Source organism: Chamaea fasciata, unplaced genomic scaffold (assembly GCF_029207755.1).
Source record: "Chamaea fasciata isolate MVZ Bird 193981 ecotype frontalis unplaced genomic scaffold, bChaFas1.0.hap1 SCAF_4, whole genome shotgun sequence".
In the NCBI taxonomy this organism is placed as follows: domain Eukaryota; kingdom Metazoa; phylum Chordata; class Aves; order Passeriformes; family Sylviidae; genus Chamaea; species Chamaea fasciata.
The window spans coordinates 11,973,598-11,989,604 of record NW_027094089.1 but is presented as its reverse complement, the minus strand read 5'-3'; the positions used below and the strand labels follow the sequence as shown (position 1 = coordinate 11,989,604).

Sequence of the window (16,007 nt, the reverse complement as noted above, 5' to 3'; positions counted from 1 at the left end):
CCCAGCAGAAACCTAAATTTAATTGATGAAACCTGGAAATGAAAAGAAGGGAGGGATGGAGGATCGAATTAAAGGACATTTGATACAACAGGAAAGAGGAATGTAATAGTGGGGACTTTTTGCTCAGCATACTCTTAATGGTTTGGAAAAATTGGCAAATAGCTGATAAAGTTAAGTGAGAGTGTTAAGTTGTTGCAGATAGCAAACATGGCTAGGCAGAGTTCTAAATGTGTGATTTATAATTGGCTTTCAGCCACTTATTCTTCTTGTTATTTAGCAAAGATAGTCTATTAGCTAATTTTGAAAAATGCGTCATTTAATAGTGATCAGAAAAATAAATACCAAATTATCATGAAATGAAGGGTCAGGAAAATAAAAATACAGTATTATGAACAGCAACCAGGAAAATTAAAGGACTAGGATGGTTTTTATGCATCTGGAAAATGTTGAACACTTTGTGGGGTGTAGATAACTACAAAATTATGTACAATATAAAAAAAGTGGGACCAGTATACATACTTCTGTAATGTCAAATTTTGTAAAATGGTCATGAGAGAAAGTCAGCTTTCCACTCCAAAGTGACACTAGTTCATATGACAAGTGGTATTATTATGAACTCTTCTGTCTCTTCAATACCATGAATCCAAAAGTTTTCAACAGACCAGGAAGTCAGCCAGAGACAGCTGGATTCCAAGAAATTGTTCAAGGAAGTATTATTGTGTCATTGCACAGTTTTCGTACTGTGCACAGCTCTAATCTGTTGTAAAAAAGTTCATTTTTGACTAGCTGGATATTTGATACATTGTGTTGTGAAATTTCAAGTCTATAGCAGAAGAATATGGACTTCTATGAAAGTTGCTTAGAACCCTAGGTTGGGGAAAGGAGTTCAGGATTGCAAGAAGCAGAACGAGAAAAACAGGCAAAATCAAGATCTGGAAGAAGATATGAAAGTAGAAAGAAGTAGTGTAATTGGTTTATGTTGGAAGCCTTCATTCTACCAACAGTTTTTTTTGCATAACATACTGAGAAAATGGATAATGTAATATATAGTCTCTTTTTATTTGTAAAGGTTGTTTGTGGGGCTTTTCTAGTAATCAAACTGCTAAGCAGTTTGAAACCCTTATTACATAAATTTTTGTGGGAAAGATGCTCCAGCAGACTTTAATGATGTTGCCAGATTATACTACCGCTGTAACATTCAGGTCAGGTTGCAGATTACTTGAACATTTACTACCAGAGAGTTATCCTGGTTGGAGAACTAGCCTATGATCCATATGGTGTTGCAATGGTTTTCCTTGTTTCCTTGGGCAGTCTGATAATATTTCTCTCCACTGGTTACATTTACAATGTGTTACCTTGAAAGTCCCTGACAAAATGATCTTTATTCTGGGATCTTCCTTGGTTAAAAATTGCAAAATTTTACCAAACTGGAAGATCTCCTTCTCCTTTGAATTGTTCTAAATGACTGTGCAAGCGGAGTATAGCAGTGAGTACAGTCTTAGGTACTGCTTAGGGGAAAAATCTTGGAGATTTTCCCTGAAGAAGAAAGTATACCCTTACCACCACTCTCCTACATTGTCCTGCTGGTTTTCTAGGTGTTCTTACTTTTGGCTTTTCTTCCTGAAGAAACAGTGGAATTCACACCTTTAATAGCAGTCTTGCATGAACTGTTGACACAGAAACCTCTGTATTTCAATATTTTAAGAAGAAAATTGATTGTTAAAAGTGGTTGTCGGTGACTAGGTCTTTAAAAAAAATTTGCTGTAAACTGGCTTTTTTTCTGTTTCCAGGTGAGTGAAGCAGGTGTTCACAGGCCCCATGTTGGTGGAATCCATGGACGCAGTAATGATGGAGCTTATTCACTCGTGCTAGCTGGGGGATTTGAAGATGAAGTGGTATGTCATTCATGCAAGCAATGGTCTTGCATCAAATGTATCAATGTCTGTAAATATAGTTATATTTGGTGTTTAATCTAAAGCTAATGTTTAGGTAGATATGACTGTGGAAAAAAAAAAAAAAAGAGCTACTACTGATAAATTAAGTAGTTCTTAGTATTTTGGAGAGAAAAACCTTACCAAATCCTAAAGAATGCTTACGCACAGATTTACATTAAAGCAAAATGTCAGTTACCACTGGATTTGACATTGCTCAGGGTAGTTATATTTCAGTATACTTTTGAAGTCTGAATTGAGTGTAATATAAAATCTGATAGTATAATTATGTGCAAATAATATGTTTTATGTTCTGCTTTTGTCACAATTTAATTACATTCCAAACAGTATTTCTAAATATGTGATACGTTTATTTTAACGAAGCAAGAATAAAGGATACAATATGTGTTATTTGATACTATGGAGTTCTGAAGTTTTTTGGCTCCTGCTAATCAGCACTTTCAGAACTTCTTAGCAAAGTCTCAGAATCTTGTACTGTGATCCCTAAAGGTGCTGGGGAAAAATTCTACTTTGGTGTTAGCATCTAAGCAGAGCAACAAAAGCAGTTGTGCTGCTAAACAAAAGCTTTTAATTTTCATCTCATGGTGTTGACCAACATTTATTTATTAAGAGATTACTGTTTTCTTCAATTATATAATGTTTACACAAGGTACATCCCTTCCTGCAGTTCCAGTCCATCAGGTGGAATTTTGAATCATGGATCAGCAACCTGTTTTTTTAAAATGAGCATAGTTGTCAATCACAAGGAAAAGGGCACTGAAGAAAAAAAAAGCATATGAATGAAACATCAGAATATACTATATTCTTTGCCAACAGCATCTACCAGCTGCTGCTGCAGCTGCAGAGTATTGCCTCTGAAGAAGTGTGTGTCTCTATTTGAACAAGTGGCATGAAGAGGTTCTTGGTGTTTGGAAATGGTGTCCGTAGTGTCAATCCCATCCCAGACTCCTAGACCATAAGAAGACTGTTTCACAGTAGTGTATCTGCTATGCTGGGATGCTGCAGATTCCTCTTTTTATTCTTTTTGGGGATACAGATGTCCGCTTATTTCTGAGGCGGTAATTATTCAATTCAAAATATTTAATAAACTTAATCGGAACCTTTGCATGCTTTTTCAATTCACGTAAGTGATGTTGTGACTATGTGGTTTTGTAGACGTCTAAGTACCATCATACTCTAAAAGACACAAATACTTTTGAAAAGGCATATTAGGAGAGAAAAGTTGCAGAAAATACCCTAAAAACTTATATGAATGTCAGATTTTTTCTGTTTTCTAAACTAATAATACCAGGATTTTTTTTTCCCAGTTACATTATTGAAGTTAGTTTTTTCTCTCTTCTTCTTTCATGTGCCGGATTTTATTTTCCAATATACTTCCATTTTCCCTGTTTTTTTTAAAATATTTTTTGTAAAAGATTAAGCTCCTGTAAGAATATTTACAGAAAAAATGAGTTCTGTACTTGTAAGCATCCTAAGTACAGTATCTAATCAATTTGAGATGTGAAATTTGAGATTTATTTATTTTAAATAAAATATATATGTAAAAACCTCTGCTCACATCTATTCATTTTATTGTATGAGTACCAAAAAAGAGAGATGACTCTTACTTGAATTTCAGTGGTGCAACAAAGATGCTTGTGTGTAAGCTTTTATAAAATTGAGAAATAAATTCATTTTGGAGAAGAATTATACTGTTTATAAACTTTATACACTATTTATGTACACTGATGATGTGTGGCATCTTAATGCACTTCTTATTGCCTTAAATCAACAAAACCACATTGGGTAAAGTAATTACAAAAATACATTGCAAGAAACAGAGTTCATTGTCTAACTTTCAGATGACATTTTTTTGCCATGCCTGTGGAAACTTATAATCCTAAAGACTCAGAATTGTCTCCAGTTTTATTGAAGTTCGGATGTTCTGGAAGTATTGGAATGCTCATTAATAACAAGTTTTATCAGTTCTGTCAGATCTACCATCAAGATTGTGAACAGGTAGAGTCATAGCTTACAAAATGAGCATTGTTTTGCACATGATGCTTTATCCTCATTTCTAATTACATGCACGTAAAGTATCTGCACATTAATCTCTCTCCTGAAAATGGATAGCTTTGAATTCTAGTAACAAGTTACATGGCTTACCTATAGTTAGCTTTTATTTTGAATATATTAATGTTGCTGATCTCCTGGTATTGTTTTGATAGTAACCATAATAGGAGCATTAGCTGAAGAAATTGAGAAGTCTTTCAGTAATTTTTAATCTAAGAATTATTTCAGAACAGATTAACATTTATACACCAGATACTGGGCATTAGCACTGATTGTGCAAGCTCAGTATTCCTGATGGATGTATTCTGATCTGTCTGTTCATCAAATCAAGCAGCTGAAGAAGTCTAACTTTTGTGTTGAAAACTTGCCGTCTTATTTTTTGTCATTGTTTTTATGTATCAAGTTGAAACTGCTGTTTATTCAAAAGTTTCGAGAATCATGTTTCTGCTGGGTTGACGTAGCATTGTAAAGATGGTAAATTAATTGTGTGGTGTGCTCTAGTTTAATCCAAACAAAAATTGTTTCTTCTGTAAGTGTTGTTCACAGGGGATCATACAGGAAATCTCCAGTCTCTTGGGGAATAATACCTGGTGTGAGCAGTCTCATATTCTTGTAAAACATTCTGAGACTACAAAAGATAGTGACTGTAATGACTCAAAAAGGACCCCAGGCAATATACTCATTGTTTAGGTTCTTTGATATTTTATACCAAACCCATTCACTGCTTGTAATGTAGTATTCACAATCCACTTCATGAAATGAATGTCTAATATGAAATGAATGTCTTTTAGATTTTAAATGCATTGCTTTAAATATAATTATAGTAGGCTAATTAAATTAATCATACAGACTGCAGGATTTTTTCCCTCAAAAAACCAATAAATTTTGGATCTCCAGCTGACAGCCAAAGATAACTTTAGTTTTGAAATACTGTCTCTAAAAGCTGTAGTATGTCCTAAGTAAACTCCTACTACAGGAAAGTGTCTTTGACCCGGAAAGACTCTCTGTCTTTGGTGAACCTGGTTTGAAGTCAGAACGGATTTTTAATGGAGCAAAAGATAATTAGTCCATACAGGGTAGCCTGAATTATTTGCATAATAATGTTCAGTTTAAAGGCTTGGTAATCCACCGGTTTTGGATACTGCATGGAAAGGAGTGAGAAAAACCTCAGAAAGGAATTTACTTACAGTAGTTAACTAGTACTTCAATCTTTTAAAACGTTGCCCTACTCCACCAGTTAGCCACGTTCTGCTGTTTCCTGCTTTAAAACTGTCTTTCTTACTTTTCAGACATGTAGATTAGTGAAACTAAAATGGTGAAATATTTTCATTGTGGTGGAATGTGCCATGGAACTGCCAGGTTCTTGCTGTCAGGGACGGCTGTGGGGAAGACTCACCAAGAACAATTATGATGTGTTCAGGCTCTGCACTTAATGCAAGGGATTCTTATTGATTTACAAATGCAATTTGTACTTTAGCCCTTTCTTTTCAATTGGCATCTCTTACTGCAGTGTTAAACCATGAAATTATCAAAAATAAATCACATGATGGACAGATAGGCTAATTCAGTCAGCACTTTATGGATACAGAGTTTAATGGAGATGAATGATGACATGATTCAGTTTCAGACATTGCTACTCCTGGGGAAAGAAAATGCTTTCAAATGTAATTGCTTGATAGTTAGTAATTTACTTGGATTTAATAACTTCATTTTAAAAGGCTTAGTGCTTTTTTATTTTACTTTCTCATATAATCAAACTCACCTTTTATTCATTACATTTTACTGAGGTCAAACTGATGAGGGATTGATGAAGTGATGATATTTGGGAATTTCTTGTATCAAGAAAGTCAATAAGACATTTTTGGGTGTTCAAACTGAAGGTTGGAACTCATCTAGAAAATCTGATTGTATTTGTAATAGTGTATTACTGATAAATGCAATTTTTACATTATCTGTTGGAACCAAACTTTGAACTCTAAGCATAAAAGAAGAGGTGTTAATGGAGAGATAAAATAATTGAGAGCTCTCTTGAGATAGCTGATATTCTAGTAACTTGAAGTAGCTAATGTCCCTGTCAGCTGGTGCATAAAAGTAATCCATAGAAATAATGTGGTCAAATGATTCAATAGAATTCAAAATCTTACTTTCTTGATTCTTATTTTTCTGTTAGACTTACAACTGATTATATAACAACGTGGGATAGTGGAGTGTGATTTAATACAACTGACTGACTGCTTGTACTGGCTGGCTGAGGCTGACAGGCTTGTAGTACTAGAACTTCAGGCTTGTCTTCCACTCATGTGCCTCAGTATGAAATACTGGGTCAGTGCTACTCTGGCTGCAGTTCATTTGCTCTATAATATGATCAAACTTTATGAACAGGACGGTTAAGAAATAACTTTATGGCCACAGCATAAGACAAAGAGACATACAGAAGGCATTAAGAGAAGACAGAATAACAAAGTATTTACTAGCTGTTGAGAGACAGTTGTGGTGCAAGGAAGTGAAATTAAGCTGCGGAAAACAGAAGAGAAATGGCAGAATTATGTATTTTAAGGTAAGAAAATGGGGAGAATGTAGGAAGAAGGGAAGGGAAAAGATAAGACTGTTTGGATACAGTTTTTGATGGCTATTTTGTTTGTTCAAGAAGAACATACAGACATCAGTAATTCTTTTTGCCATATGTTTGCTTTAAGCGCTGAACCATTGTCTTCAGTTCTGCTTTCTGATCCTCTTCAGACAAAAAAAGCTTTACCAATCTCATGCTGGCTCTCAGTTAAAAGTTGTAGGTGGTTAAAAGTTCCTGTATTATCTATAGATAGAACTCAAAGCTGTTGAGAAATTGTTTTGATGAGTCATTGCTCTCCAATAATCCTAAATAATAAGTTGTAAATACTCCTGTTGTGGTTCACTTTAAAAGTACAACACCATAAGCCCAATGAAAGTAGGTACTGTAGGTCTCCCAGTACGTGTCTGGAGTAACAATGTCCCTATTTCACTCCTGCTTGTCATAGGCACGTTCATATCCATATTTATTCCTCTCTTTAGATGCTGAGTCTGTGTATCACTTACTCTTGCCATTTTTTATTTTCATTCTCTACAAGCACTTAGGAGTTTTTTTGGAGCTTTCTTTCTCTCCTGTTTGAGAGCTGCTGTTATATCAGATGTTTAAATGTCCTTCAATTTCTCTTCATCCATCCGAGATCAGTGGCAAGATCTCTGACATTTTCCTTCAATTTCAGAAACTGTGTCTTTGTTCTCTGAAATCCTTTTTTGGTTTTTTTTCCTAATACATCTGATTTGAAAAAGGGAAGTGTAGTTCATCTAGAAAATAAAGCAGCAGTGAGTCTTCCTTACATTGGAGGATGTTGAAAGATCCTTGTAACTTGACCTGTAACATTTATGCTCCATAATTTTTTCTTTTATCCTCCATTTTCCTTCCCCTGGATTTCCAGATGTTTATTTATGCATAGAGCACTTAGATAATTAAAGAGAAGCAAATGTTACCCATGAAGTGTGGGATATGCTCGGGAGGTGAGCATGGATGCATAGGCCTTCTATCCATAGTATCTCTTCAAGCACAATGTTTTCAGTTTGCCTGTGGTTAGTCTACCACCAGAGAACTACTCAGTCTTTCTCTGAAGATGTTCAGGTTTTTTGGTTTTAGGCCATTTACATTTAACCCATTTTCCATAGAAGTGTGTGCAAGTAGGAATTCTGTTGCATTTCTGCATTGTCTCTTGAAGTTTTTCTGGCTTAAGTCTATGGCAATTTGTCCTTGATGTATGTTTTTCTGTTATGCCGAAAAGAAAAAGTCTATTCCATATTTTCTTCTCAGGAAGATTTATCAACAACCTGGTAGTTGATAAACGAAAGTTTTTCAAGAACCTGTCCTTTCTTATAAATAATTTTCCCGATCTTGCTTTCAAATGAAGTGTTTCTGTCTTTCATATATTTTTTTCATGTTCTTATATATATGTTATATTAGTATTTATGTCAAAACTATGTTCTAAGAAGAGAAAAAAAAATCACCTTCTGGTTTCAGTTTAGTTCTGCTTGTGTATCAAAAACTGCCTTAACAGTCCTCCTCACCCTGCCACATCATAAACATGTGCATGGTTTTTTTTTGTTACAAAACCCAGGCTACTCTGGATTCATGACCTTCCAAGATATGTTTTCCTATTTTTCTGAACTTGTCACAGGCTTCTTATTCATTGTCAAAATGCAGTTTGTTTGAGTGATTGTGATGCATGAAGCAAATGCATTGTTGTTCATATTATTATTAGGATCATCCTTGTGTGATCTGTGCATTGTGTTTGCCTTGACAATCACAGAAAAATGAAACATACTCTTTGAATAATTCTAAGCCTCTGATCTCTTATTTTATACAATTTATTTTACATCCTTTCTTAGTAAATGGTTCTTGTCAGGTTGGTCTTTTAAAGTTGTTTCGTATACTGTCCTTAATAGAACTACATTCTGTTTCTGTTGGTTTTTTAGAGATTGATTTAGTAGAGTAAGTAGACTGTTTTAAGAAAGCATATACCAGAGTTTATATGTTACATGTCTTTTCTAGGTTTTGAGTATACTTTTAAACTTCATAACACTTGTATTTTATTATGTGCAGATAACTGCAGCTGAATTTCTGCTAGGTTTTCCCTACACAAAATAAAATAAACCTAATTTCTATAATTTATCTATGGCCTTGTTCAACCAGTGTTTCTCTTTCTAACTTTCTCTTTTTCTGCTGTTGTCAGTCATGAAATATGTGTAACAGTCTTGCACTGGATCCTAAATAATGTCAGACTTTTATTAGTGGTAAGAAATCGACTGAATTTCATTTCTGCATAGATGTTCAGAATTTTGCTATAAAAATTCATTTAAACATTATTTTCCTATTCAATTGCTATATGCTTTGTACAAAATAAACACCTCCAAAGAAATAACATATTAGCTATATATATGTAGTCTGTATATTTATGTATTTCTGGAAATACATTAATTTCTCAGGAGTAATATGAAATTGTGTGACAAACTTTACAGGTAGTAGAAATGCAGGCTTTACTTGGGCGTATGCAGATTTTGATAGTTTTCACAGTTCATGGTAAAAGATTTTATCAACCTGCCTTCAAATTCATGAAAATTCTACATAGGTACAGATTTATTTTAGCTTACAAATTATGAATCTAAATTATTTTAAACTCTTACTGATTCAGAAGAATTTGGATTACTATTTCATTAAAGCACCTGCTTTGTACATAAGGCAGCACTATATGTATACTTACTAGCACTGAGCTCCTTGCACAAGCTGAAGTGACTGACGTGATCCATCTAAGGTAATTATTCCGTATTTTACAAACATGATACTCTTGTAAACTCAGTGAAAGCTCAAGCGCAAGTAGCTATTTGCTAGAATATGTTCCCCTCCTCAGGTTTTTTTTTGTTGTTGTTTTTTTTTTTTTTGCAAAATAGCTTTATAAAAAATGCAAAAATAGTATTAATAGTAGTATATTAATAGTACATTATTAGTAATATTTAAGGCAGGCATTTTTTCAGTCAGAATTTTTTGGTGTAGAGCTTACATCTAGACCAGTAGTTTTGTACTGGTGCAGCTGCTCTAGGACGGAAATAATGAAATTGAAAACATGTCTTTGAAAACATGCCCTGGATTACAGTTTTTCTCTGAGTAAATAGAACAAATGAAGTTGCTCTTTTTCTTTCTTTTTTTTTTTTTTTTTTTTTTTTAAATTGAGTTACTTTACTTTAGAGCGTTAAACCAAAGGATAATCTTCTTGCACAGGATCGAGGAGATGAGTTCACTTACACTGGGAGTGGAGGTAGAGATCTTTCTGGCAATAAAAGAATTGGAGAACATTCATTTGATCAGACATTAACACACATGAATAGGTAAGTTTTGAAGGTAAAGTTAAAGAGTATTCCAAAACAAAGACTTCGGTTTTAGTACTTTAATTTAAAACTAATCTTTTGCTGTTTTTTTTTCTTTTCTGCACGTGTTGTGTTCATAAATAGCAATGCCTGTTGCTTCTAAGAGGCAATTTATCAAGCATTATGTTTTGTGCCTTTAAAGGGACACACACCTCAGTGAAATACATTGCTGTATTGTTGCTGCAGCTTGCAGTGATACCTCTGGTTGAAATTGTTCTACAGTCACTCTCAGAGGACTCTGTTTTAATTAAATGAGAAGTTTGTCGAAATTCTTGAGCAGAATTATGGGTATTTCTTTTTTTTAAAGTTTCTGCTCTTGTGGGTAAATCAGTTATATATTTAAAAGGAAGCAAGCATGTTCATTTTCCCATGACAAAAGAAATATTTTCTATTTTGCTAGCCCTTTCTTCCATCATATTTTTCTATGAAAAGCAAGGAATTAGGGTGCTGCTTTATCAAAACAGGTACTTGAAAGAGAACATATATCCAGGGAAGGAAGTAGACATCTGCCTGCAGATTTTTTCCATCCTCCAAAAGCTGGCCTGAACAAAGAGTACTCCATCCTTTTCTTTTTCTAAGAGCATAATCTGTTACACAACTGACCTCTGAACACCTGTGGGATGCTGAGAGTCACTGAGAATTTTCATTTGCCAGGTCTGCATTTAGATATGTTCTGCTGCTCTCAGACAGGCTGGAGTGCGATTTTTTTCAAGTTGTCTAGAGGAGAAAGAGGAAAAGCCTGACTTGGCTCCTGAGAAAGGGGGTGGGGAGGGGGCATGTGATGTGAAAATGAACAAGAACAAGGAGGGAAGAAAGATGGAAGTAGGTTTAAGCAACAGCTTTATAAGCATATTCAGTGAATAGAACAAGGTTGTTTTGGGACAGAATTAAAAGCTGGACCCTTAGTATCAGCATTTCTCTCCTCTTAGCAAATGAGAAATCCACAGGCAAAACTACTTAGCTGTGAAGGGATTAGTGCACATGGAGTAACAAATGTGCTACTCTCATTTGCTGAGATGCAAGTTCTTGGTACAAGTTCTCAGTACAAGTTCTCAAGCACTTTGATTCAGAAGATTATGATGATTCTCCGTAGTTGAATCTGTATTGGTTTTGCTTCTCCAGATAGTTTTACAAGTTTTGTTTTTATATGGGAAACATTTTTAATGTTGGCATAGTGCGTCTGTCTCTTACTGTTCTCTGCAGTGTGGGTTCTATACTTGTACCATGTCTGTTTATAACCCATATTATTTCTTCTGTTTTGAGAGCCATCATTTGTGTTGATCACATCATGTGTGGTTGATTCTGAAGGGTTTTCAATCCCTTCAAGTCAGGCTGTGGTAGTAGAAATACTGTTTCTTATGGCAGCTTGGTCATACTGTCTTGCTCCAGATTTCTGGAAGAGGTTCTTTATGGGTAAGGGAGTTTTTTGTCCTTTAATTAGCTACTATGATTCTGAGTCCTTCTCTGAGGTATTTTATGTGTCATGTGAGAGAGGTAGGGTACTTAGAGCTTTTTTGATTGGTTGTCTCTATATGCTTTTCATCATATTCATTACACACTTAAAAAAGCCTTAAGGTGTATTGATGGGGCAGAGCAGTACAGAAAGTTTGCCTTTTGTTATAATTTTAATTTCCTCAATGCTATTTAAGAAGGGATTCTTTTTAAAAATGAAGAATATTAACTCTAAAAGGATTGGTTTATTTTACCTAGCAATTTCACATAAGTGTTCATCTGGAACCTATAAAACATATTTAGTGTTCCCATTTTTTTTTCTTAGCATGCGTTTTAGTGTGAATCTCATTTTTTTCCATTAATTCTGCTAAAAAACATACTGAAAGGTCTATGCTGCTTGATAAAGCAAAATTCAACAAGGGAAACATATAATACTTAATTATATTAATAATTAATATAATAATTGTGTTAATAATTAATTCTCAAAACTCTGTTGGGTGAAGCAATCTAGCTTATGAAGAGTTTAAATGTCTTTCTAGGGCGTTGGCCCTTAACTGTGATGCCCCACTGGATGACAAGAATGGAGCAGAGTCAAAGAATTGGAGAGCTGGTAAACCAGTTAGAGTAGTGCGTAGTTCAAAAGGACGGCGGATCAGCAAATATGCCCCAGAGGAAGGCAACAGATATGATGGCATTTACAAGGTATTCTAATATCTACAACATAACATTTCTCTTAATCTGTGTTTAAAAGCCTCGTATATGTTAGGCTGCAAATTCTTCATTATTACTTCAAAGAAATAGTTCTTTTTACTTTACTATACTTTTTAGCTTTAGTTTGTTCTGCAAAATGAACCAAAATGAAATTATGCAGAGCAGTGATAATAGAACATAATCTGTAATAGGATATATAAGACTGAATATGTAAGTTGCTTTGTGTGTGAGTTTGAGTTAAATTCATCTCTGAAATCAGATTATTTCATTATTTCTTCAGTCCTTCCAGCTGCATCCTAGCCTTTTGTTTGTTTAAAGACTTCTTAGTTTCTGAAACAAAGAAGTGTCCCTTTTATGACCACTGTATTTATAAGAAATACAAAAATTTCACAGCTGAGGGAAGAACTTCTGTGTATAATAGTAATAATGTAAAAAATCAGTCTTGTCATTTCTCCTTGAGCAATTAAAGTATGGTGTTTGGCTTGTGATAAAATAGTGGCAGTAATTTTGTATTGTTCTTTAGGTGGTGAAATACTGGCCAGAAATTGGAAAATGTGGATTTTTAGTTTGGCGCTATCTTCTGAGAAGAGATGATGTTGAGCCTGCACCTTGGACTTCAGAAGGAATGGAGAGGTCAAAGAAGCTGGGTCTAAGTGTACAGGTTGGCATCAGGACTCGGACAGTTGTTTTTATTCTTTTTTTTTGGTTTTTTTATTAGTTCCAGTAAACAAACTTCAGAGAAAGAAATCAGTTAAAGCTCCCTTTTTTCTTGTACTTTGCTGTGTAGCTTTTGTTACTAAAAACCACTGCAGACTGTATGCAAATCAAAAGAATCCTATAATAGTGACACAGCAGAAGGAACTGCAAATGAAGCTTTCTGCCCTAGCAGTAAAAATGTTTGTCTATATGGATTGGAAAATCAGAATTTGTGTCCAGTTTTGTGATTCCTAGGCTGAAACAAATTTTTCTACAGGTGACTAGAATCTGTCTGAGAAACCAAAAAAAATGTGCCTTTTTATGTGTTTTTCTCCTCATAAGACTGAGGAGTTTGTACACATAGTATATTTTAGGCACAGATATAGGCTGACCCATGAAAAGTTTGGCATTGCAGAATCCATGAAATATGAAAAGATGGAAAGAATTAATACTATTTCTTGGCAATGCAATGATATATTTTACAGCATACCATCATCTCCCTGTTTTATATAGTTTATAAGCACACAGGTACAGATACACTGTTCAGTACAGCTGAATTTGGATTAGGTTCTTCAACTTGTATGTGCTTTCTTAATGATAGGTACTAATTTGAATGTTTTCTCTATCATATAGGATTTAAAATTTTTTTGTAATAATTTTACTGTCATAGGGATCTAAAGCCTTCTAGAAACTACTCCTTTTGGAATTTGGTTATTCCTGTGTTATGCCAGTGATTTTTGTTTTAAATCTGTGTTTTTTAAATTTTAGTATCCAGAAGGTTATTTGGAGGCCATGGCTAGTAAGGAGAAGAAAGATAAGGTTAAAAAGCAAACGGTGAAACAGGAGCCGACCAGCCAAAGTAATGGAAACCAGAAAAGGACAATTGATGATGGTATTTCTTTTTCACTTTTTTAGTATTCATCAGCAAAGTCTGTTGTGTTACTATTTCTAAGCCATGAAATCTTTGTGGAAGTGGGAAGCTGTTTGGAATACTGTCATAAGTTTTGTACTAATGTAAATTGATAAGTACATACTCTTAATTAAGTAGTAGTGTAGGGGTTTTACTCCTTTTTACTGCTCCTATTATGTTTTTTGCTCTTAAGCTCTGCAAAAAAATGAACATTCTTCTGTGTAGCTGTGCGCTGAAATCCAAAACAAAGATGGAAAGTATGAGTTGGAGTAGGAATTTCCTTGCTGCGTTTATGCATGTAATCCATATTAATCCATGTTTCCTTCTAGAGATAGTTTTGTCTTTCCCTTCTGTTGCTTCTGACTAACACTGTTGTTACTGTGTCTGATGGTCACCTTAAGCAGGTACAGAGGAACCTACAAATACACCCAAAGCCATGAGGATGGGAGATGGAGGGAAAGGAGAAGCTTTCCAGCTGACCCAAGAGCAGCAATGGCTGATTAGAGAAGACTGCATGAACCAGAAGCTATGGGATGAAGTACTTGCTTCCCTTAAGGAAGGACCAGTATGTTTGTTGCATACATAGTTTTATTGTTTGCATTTTCTTTATATTATTAGAAGAAATCTTGAGTACCTCTTAAAACCTCACTTGTTTGTTGAATTTTTGCTAAATATAGACTGTCAAGCATTACTTTTATTTGTAGGACCTGTATTTCAAGAAAATAAGTCTTGTTTGTGCAATTTACTCTTGCGAGATGGGTAATGCCTCCACAATAGAGACCTTTCCTTGCTCAAAAGCCATCCTGAAGTTAGAAGTGGATTTTTATTTATTTTCATTTTTGAAGAAAGCAAGTTTCATCTGGTATAATAAATATATTTTTATGCTGTGCTAATGTCAAGAATCAGACATGAAGAAAAATGTTTTTAGTCACTACATTTTGTTTAGACAGAAAATAATTTTATGACAGGTTCCCCAGAGATATATGCCCCATCCCCAGTGTTCAAGGCAAGGCAGGATGGGGCACTGAGCAGCCTGGTCTAGTGAAGATTCCCTGCCCATGGGACCAGGACTGAAATAGGTGTTGTTTAAGGTCCCTTCCAACCCAAACCACTCTCTGATTGTATGATTCTTCAATTTGTAGAAGAGCAGGGAAATTAACCCGTTAAAGACCTGCTTCCTGATTACTTCTAGAAAGCTGTGCTCAGAGATATGAAGGACTTAAGAACTTCTGGAAGTTTATAATCTTTATGTAGTAAGTAGCATTTATGAGAACTGTAATAGAGTTTGTCTCTTTTATTCCTTTGCCTGACATTAGAATTTTCTGAAGAAACTGGAACAATCCTTTATGTGTGTCTGCTGCCAGGAGTTGGTTTACCAGCCAGTGACAACAGAGTGCCTCCACAACCTCTGTAAAGTAAGAATAAACTGCCTTGCTCTGGGCTGTTTTCTTGGCTTTGAGACACCAGTCACCAAAGGCATAGGCATTTTAGAAAAATAATAATTGCATAACATTCTGAGCAAAAACAGGCAGCAAGTTTCCATTCACTGTTTGCTTAATTTTGTGTAATAAAAAGTGGAAGTATGTTTCATATAGATCCTGATAGACATAATGAGTGAAGTTTACCATGACTGTCATGCCTTTGTGGTCAGTGGAGGTGTGCTCGGAATTGGTTAGGTCCACAGGTTAGATTTTGGCATAATATCAATGATTTAATTTGACATAGTTAAAAAATAAAACCAGATTTTTAGATTTTATAACTCACTATTAAGAGTTGTGAAAGGGTGGAGGCAAATACCCTGGAAAATTATTTTGGCTCATTCAGATTTAGTCTTGGCATTGTTCATATTTGGTAGGAGAGCCATAGATGTCAGTACATTACCCATGTGTGTCAAAATCTTGGTCAGCTGGAGATAATGTAAGGAGCCTTGAATCAAATCTGGACTAGAGGTATTTTTATAGCACTGGTGTGTACAGAATCATGCACTGAATTATGCATATTTGAATGGTGCCTGCCATACCTAGTATTTCTGCCTGAGACTCTGAAAGGATTCAAGCTAATATCATCCTAGCACAGTATTTGGTAATGCAAGGTTGCTGTTCTAGAAGATACCACTCCAGTGAAAATCAGGGTCTTGTTACGTGTGGCCTGCACACATGGAACGATTATGTCTCTTTGAAAAACATAAGAAATAATTGTGGAATTAATATTTAGAATTGTGGAGATTGGAAAACCATAAGAAAAGAAAGAAGAGAAAGTTGAATGGCTACAAACCCAGAAAGCGCAAT

The 16,007-nt window shown here is 34.8% G+C and overlaps 1 protein-coding gene across 4 annotated transcripts in view; it reads left to right on the top strand.

Moving 5' to 3' along the window:
• Nucleotides 1-16,007, top strand: part of UHRF2 (ubiquitin like with PHD and ring finger domains 2) — an 82,323-nt gene that overhangs the window by 63,764 nt on the left and 2,552 nt on the right. For 2 of the 4 annotated variants that reach the window (XM_066180846.1, XM_066180849.1), the window contains 7 exons: nt 1,791-1,895; nt 9,805-9,911; nt 11,942-12,104; nt 12,637-12,774; nt 13,578-13,701; nt 14,121-14,284; nt 15,036-15,134. In XM_066180846.1, coding sequence (XP_066036943.1) covers nt 1,791-1,895; nt 9,805-9,911; nt 11,942-12,104; nt 12,637-12,774; nt 13,578-13,701; nt 14,121-14,284; nt 15,036-15,134 — 900 coding nt within the window. The remainder of the gene's footprint in view (nt 1-1,790; nt 1,896-9,804; nt 9,912-11,941; nt 12,105-12,636; nt 12,775-13,577; nt 13,702-14,120; nt 14,285-15,035; nt 15,135-16,007) is intronic. The other 2 variants (XM_066180847.1, XM_066180848.1) reach the window with 2 other exon arrangements.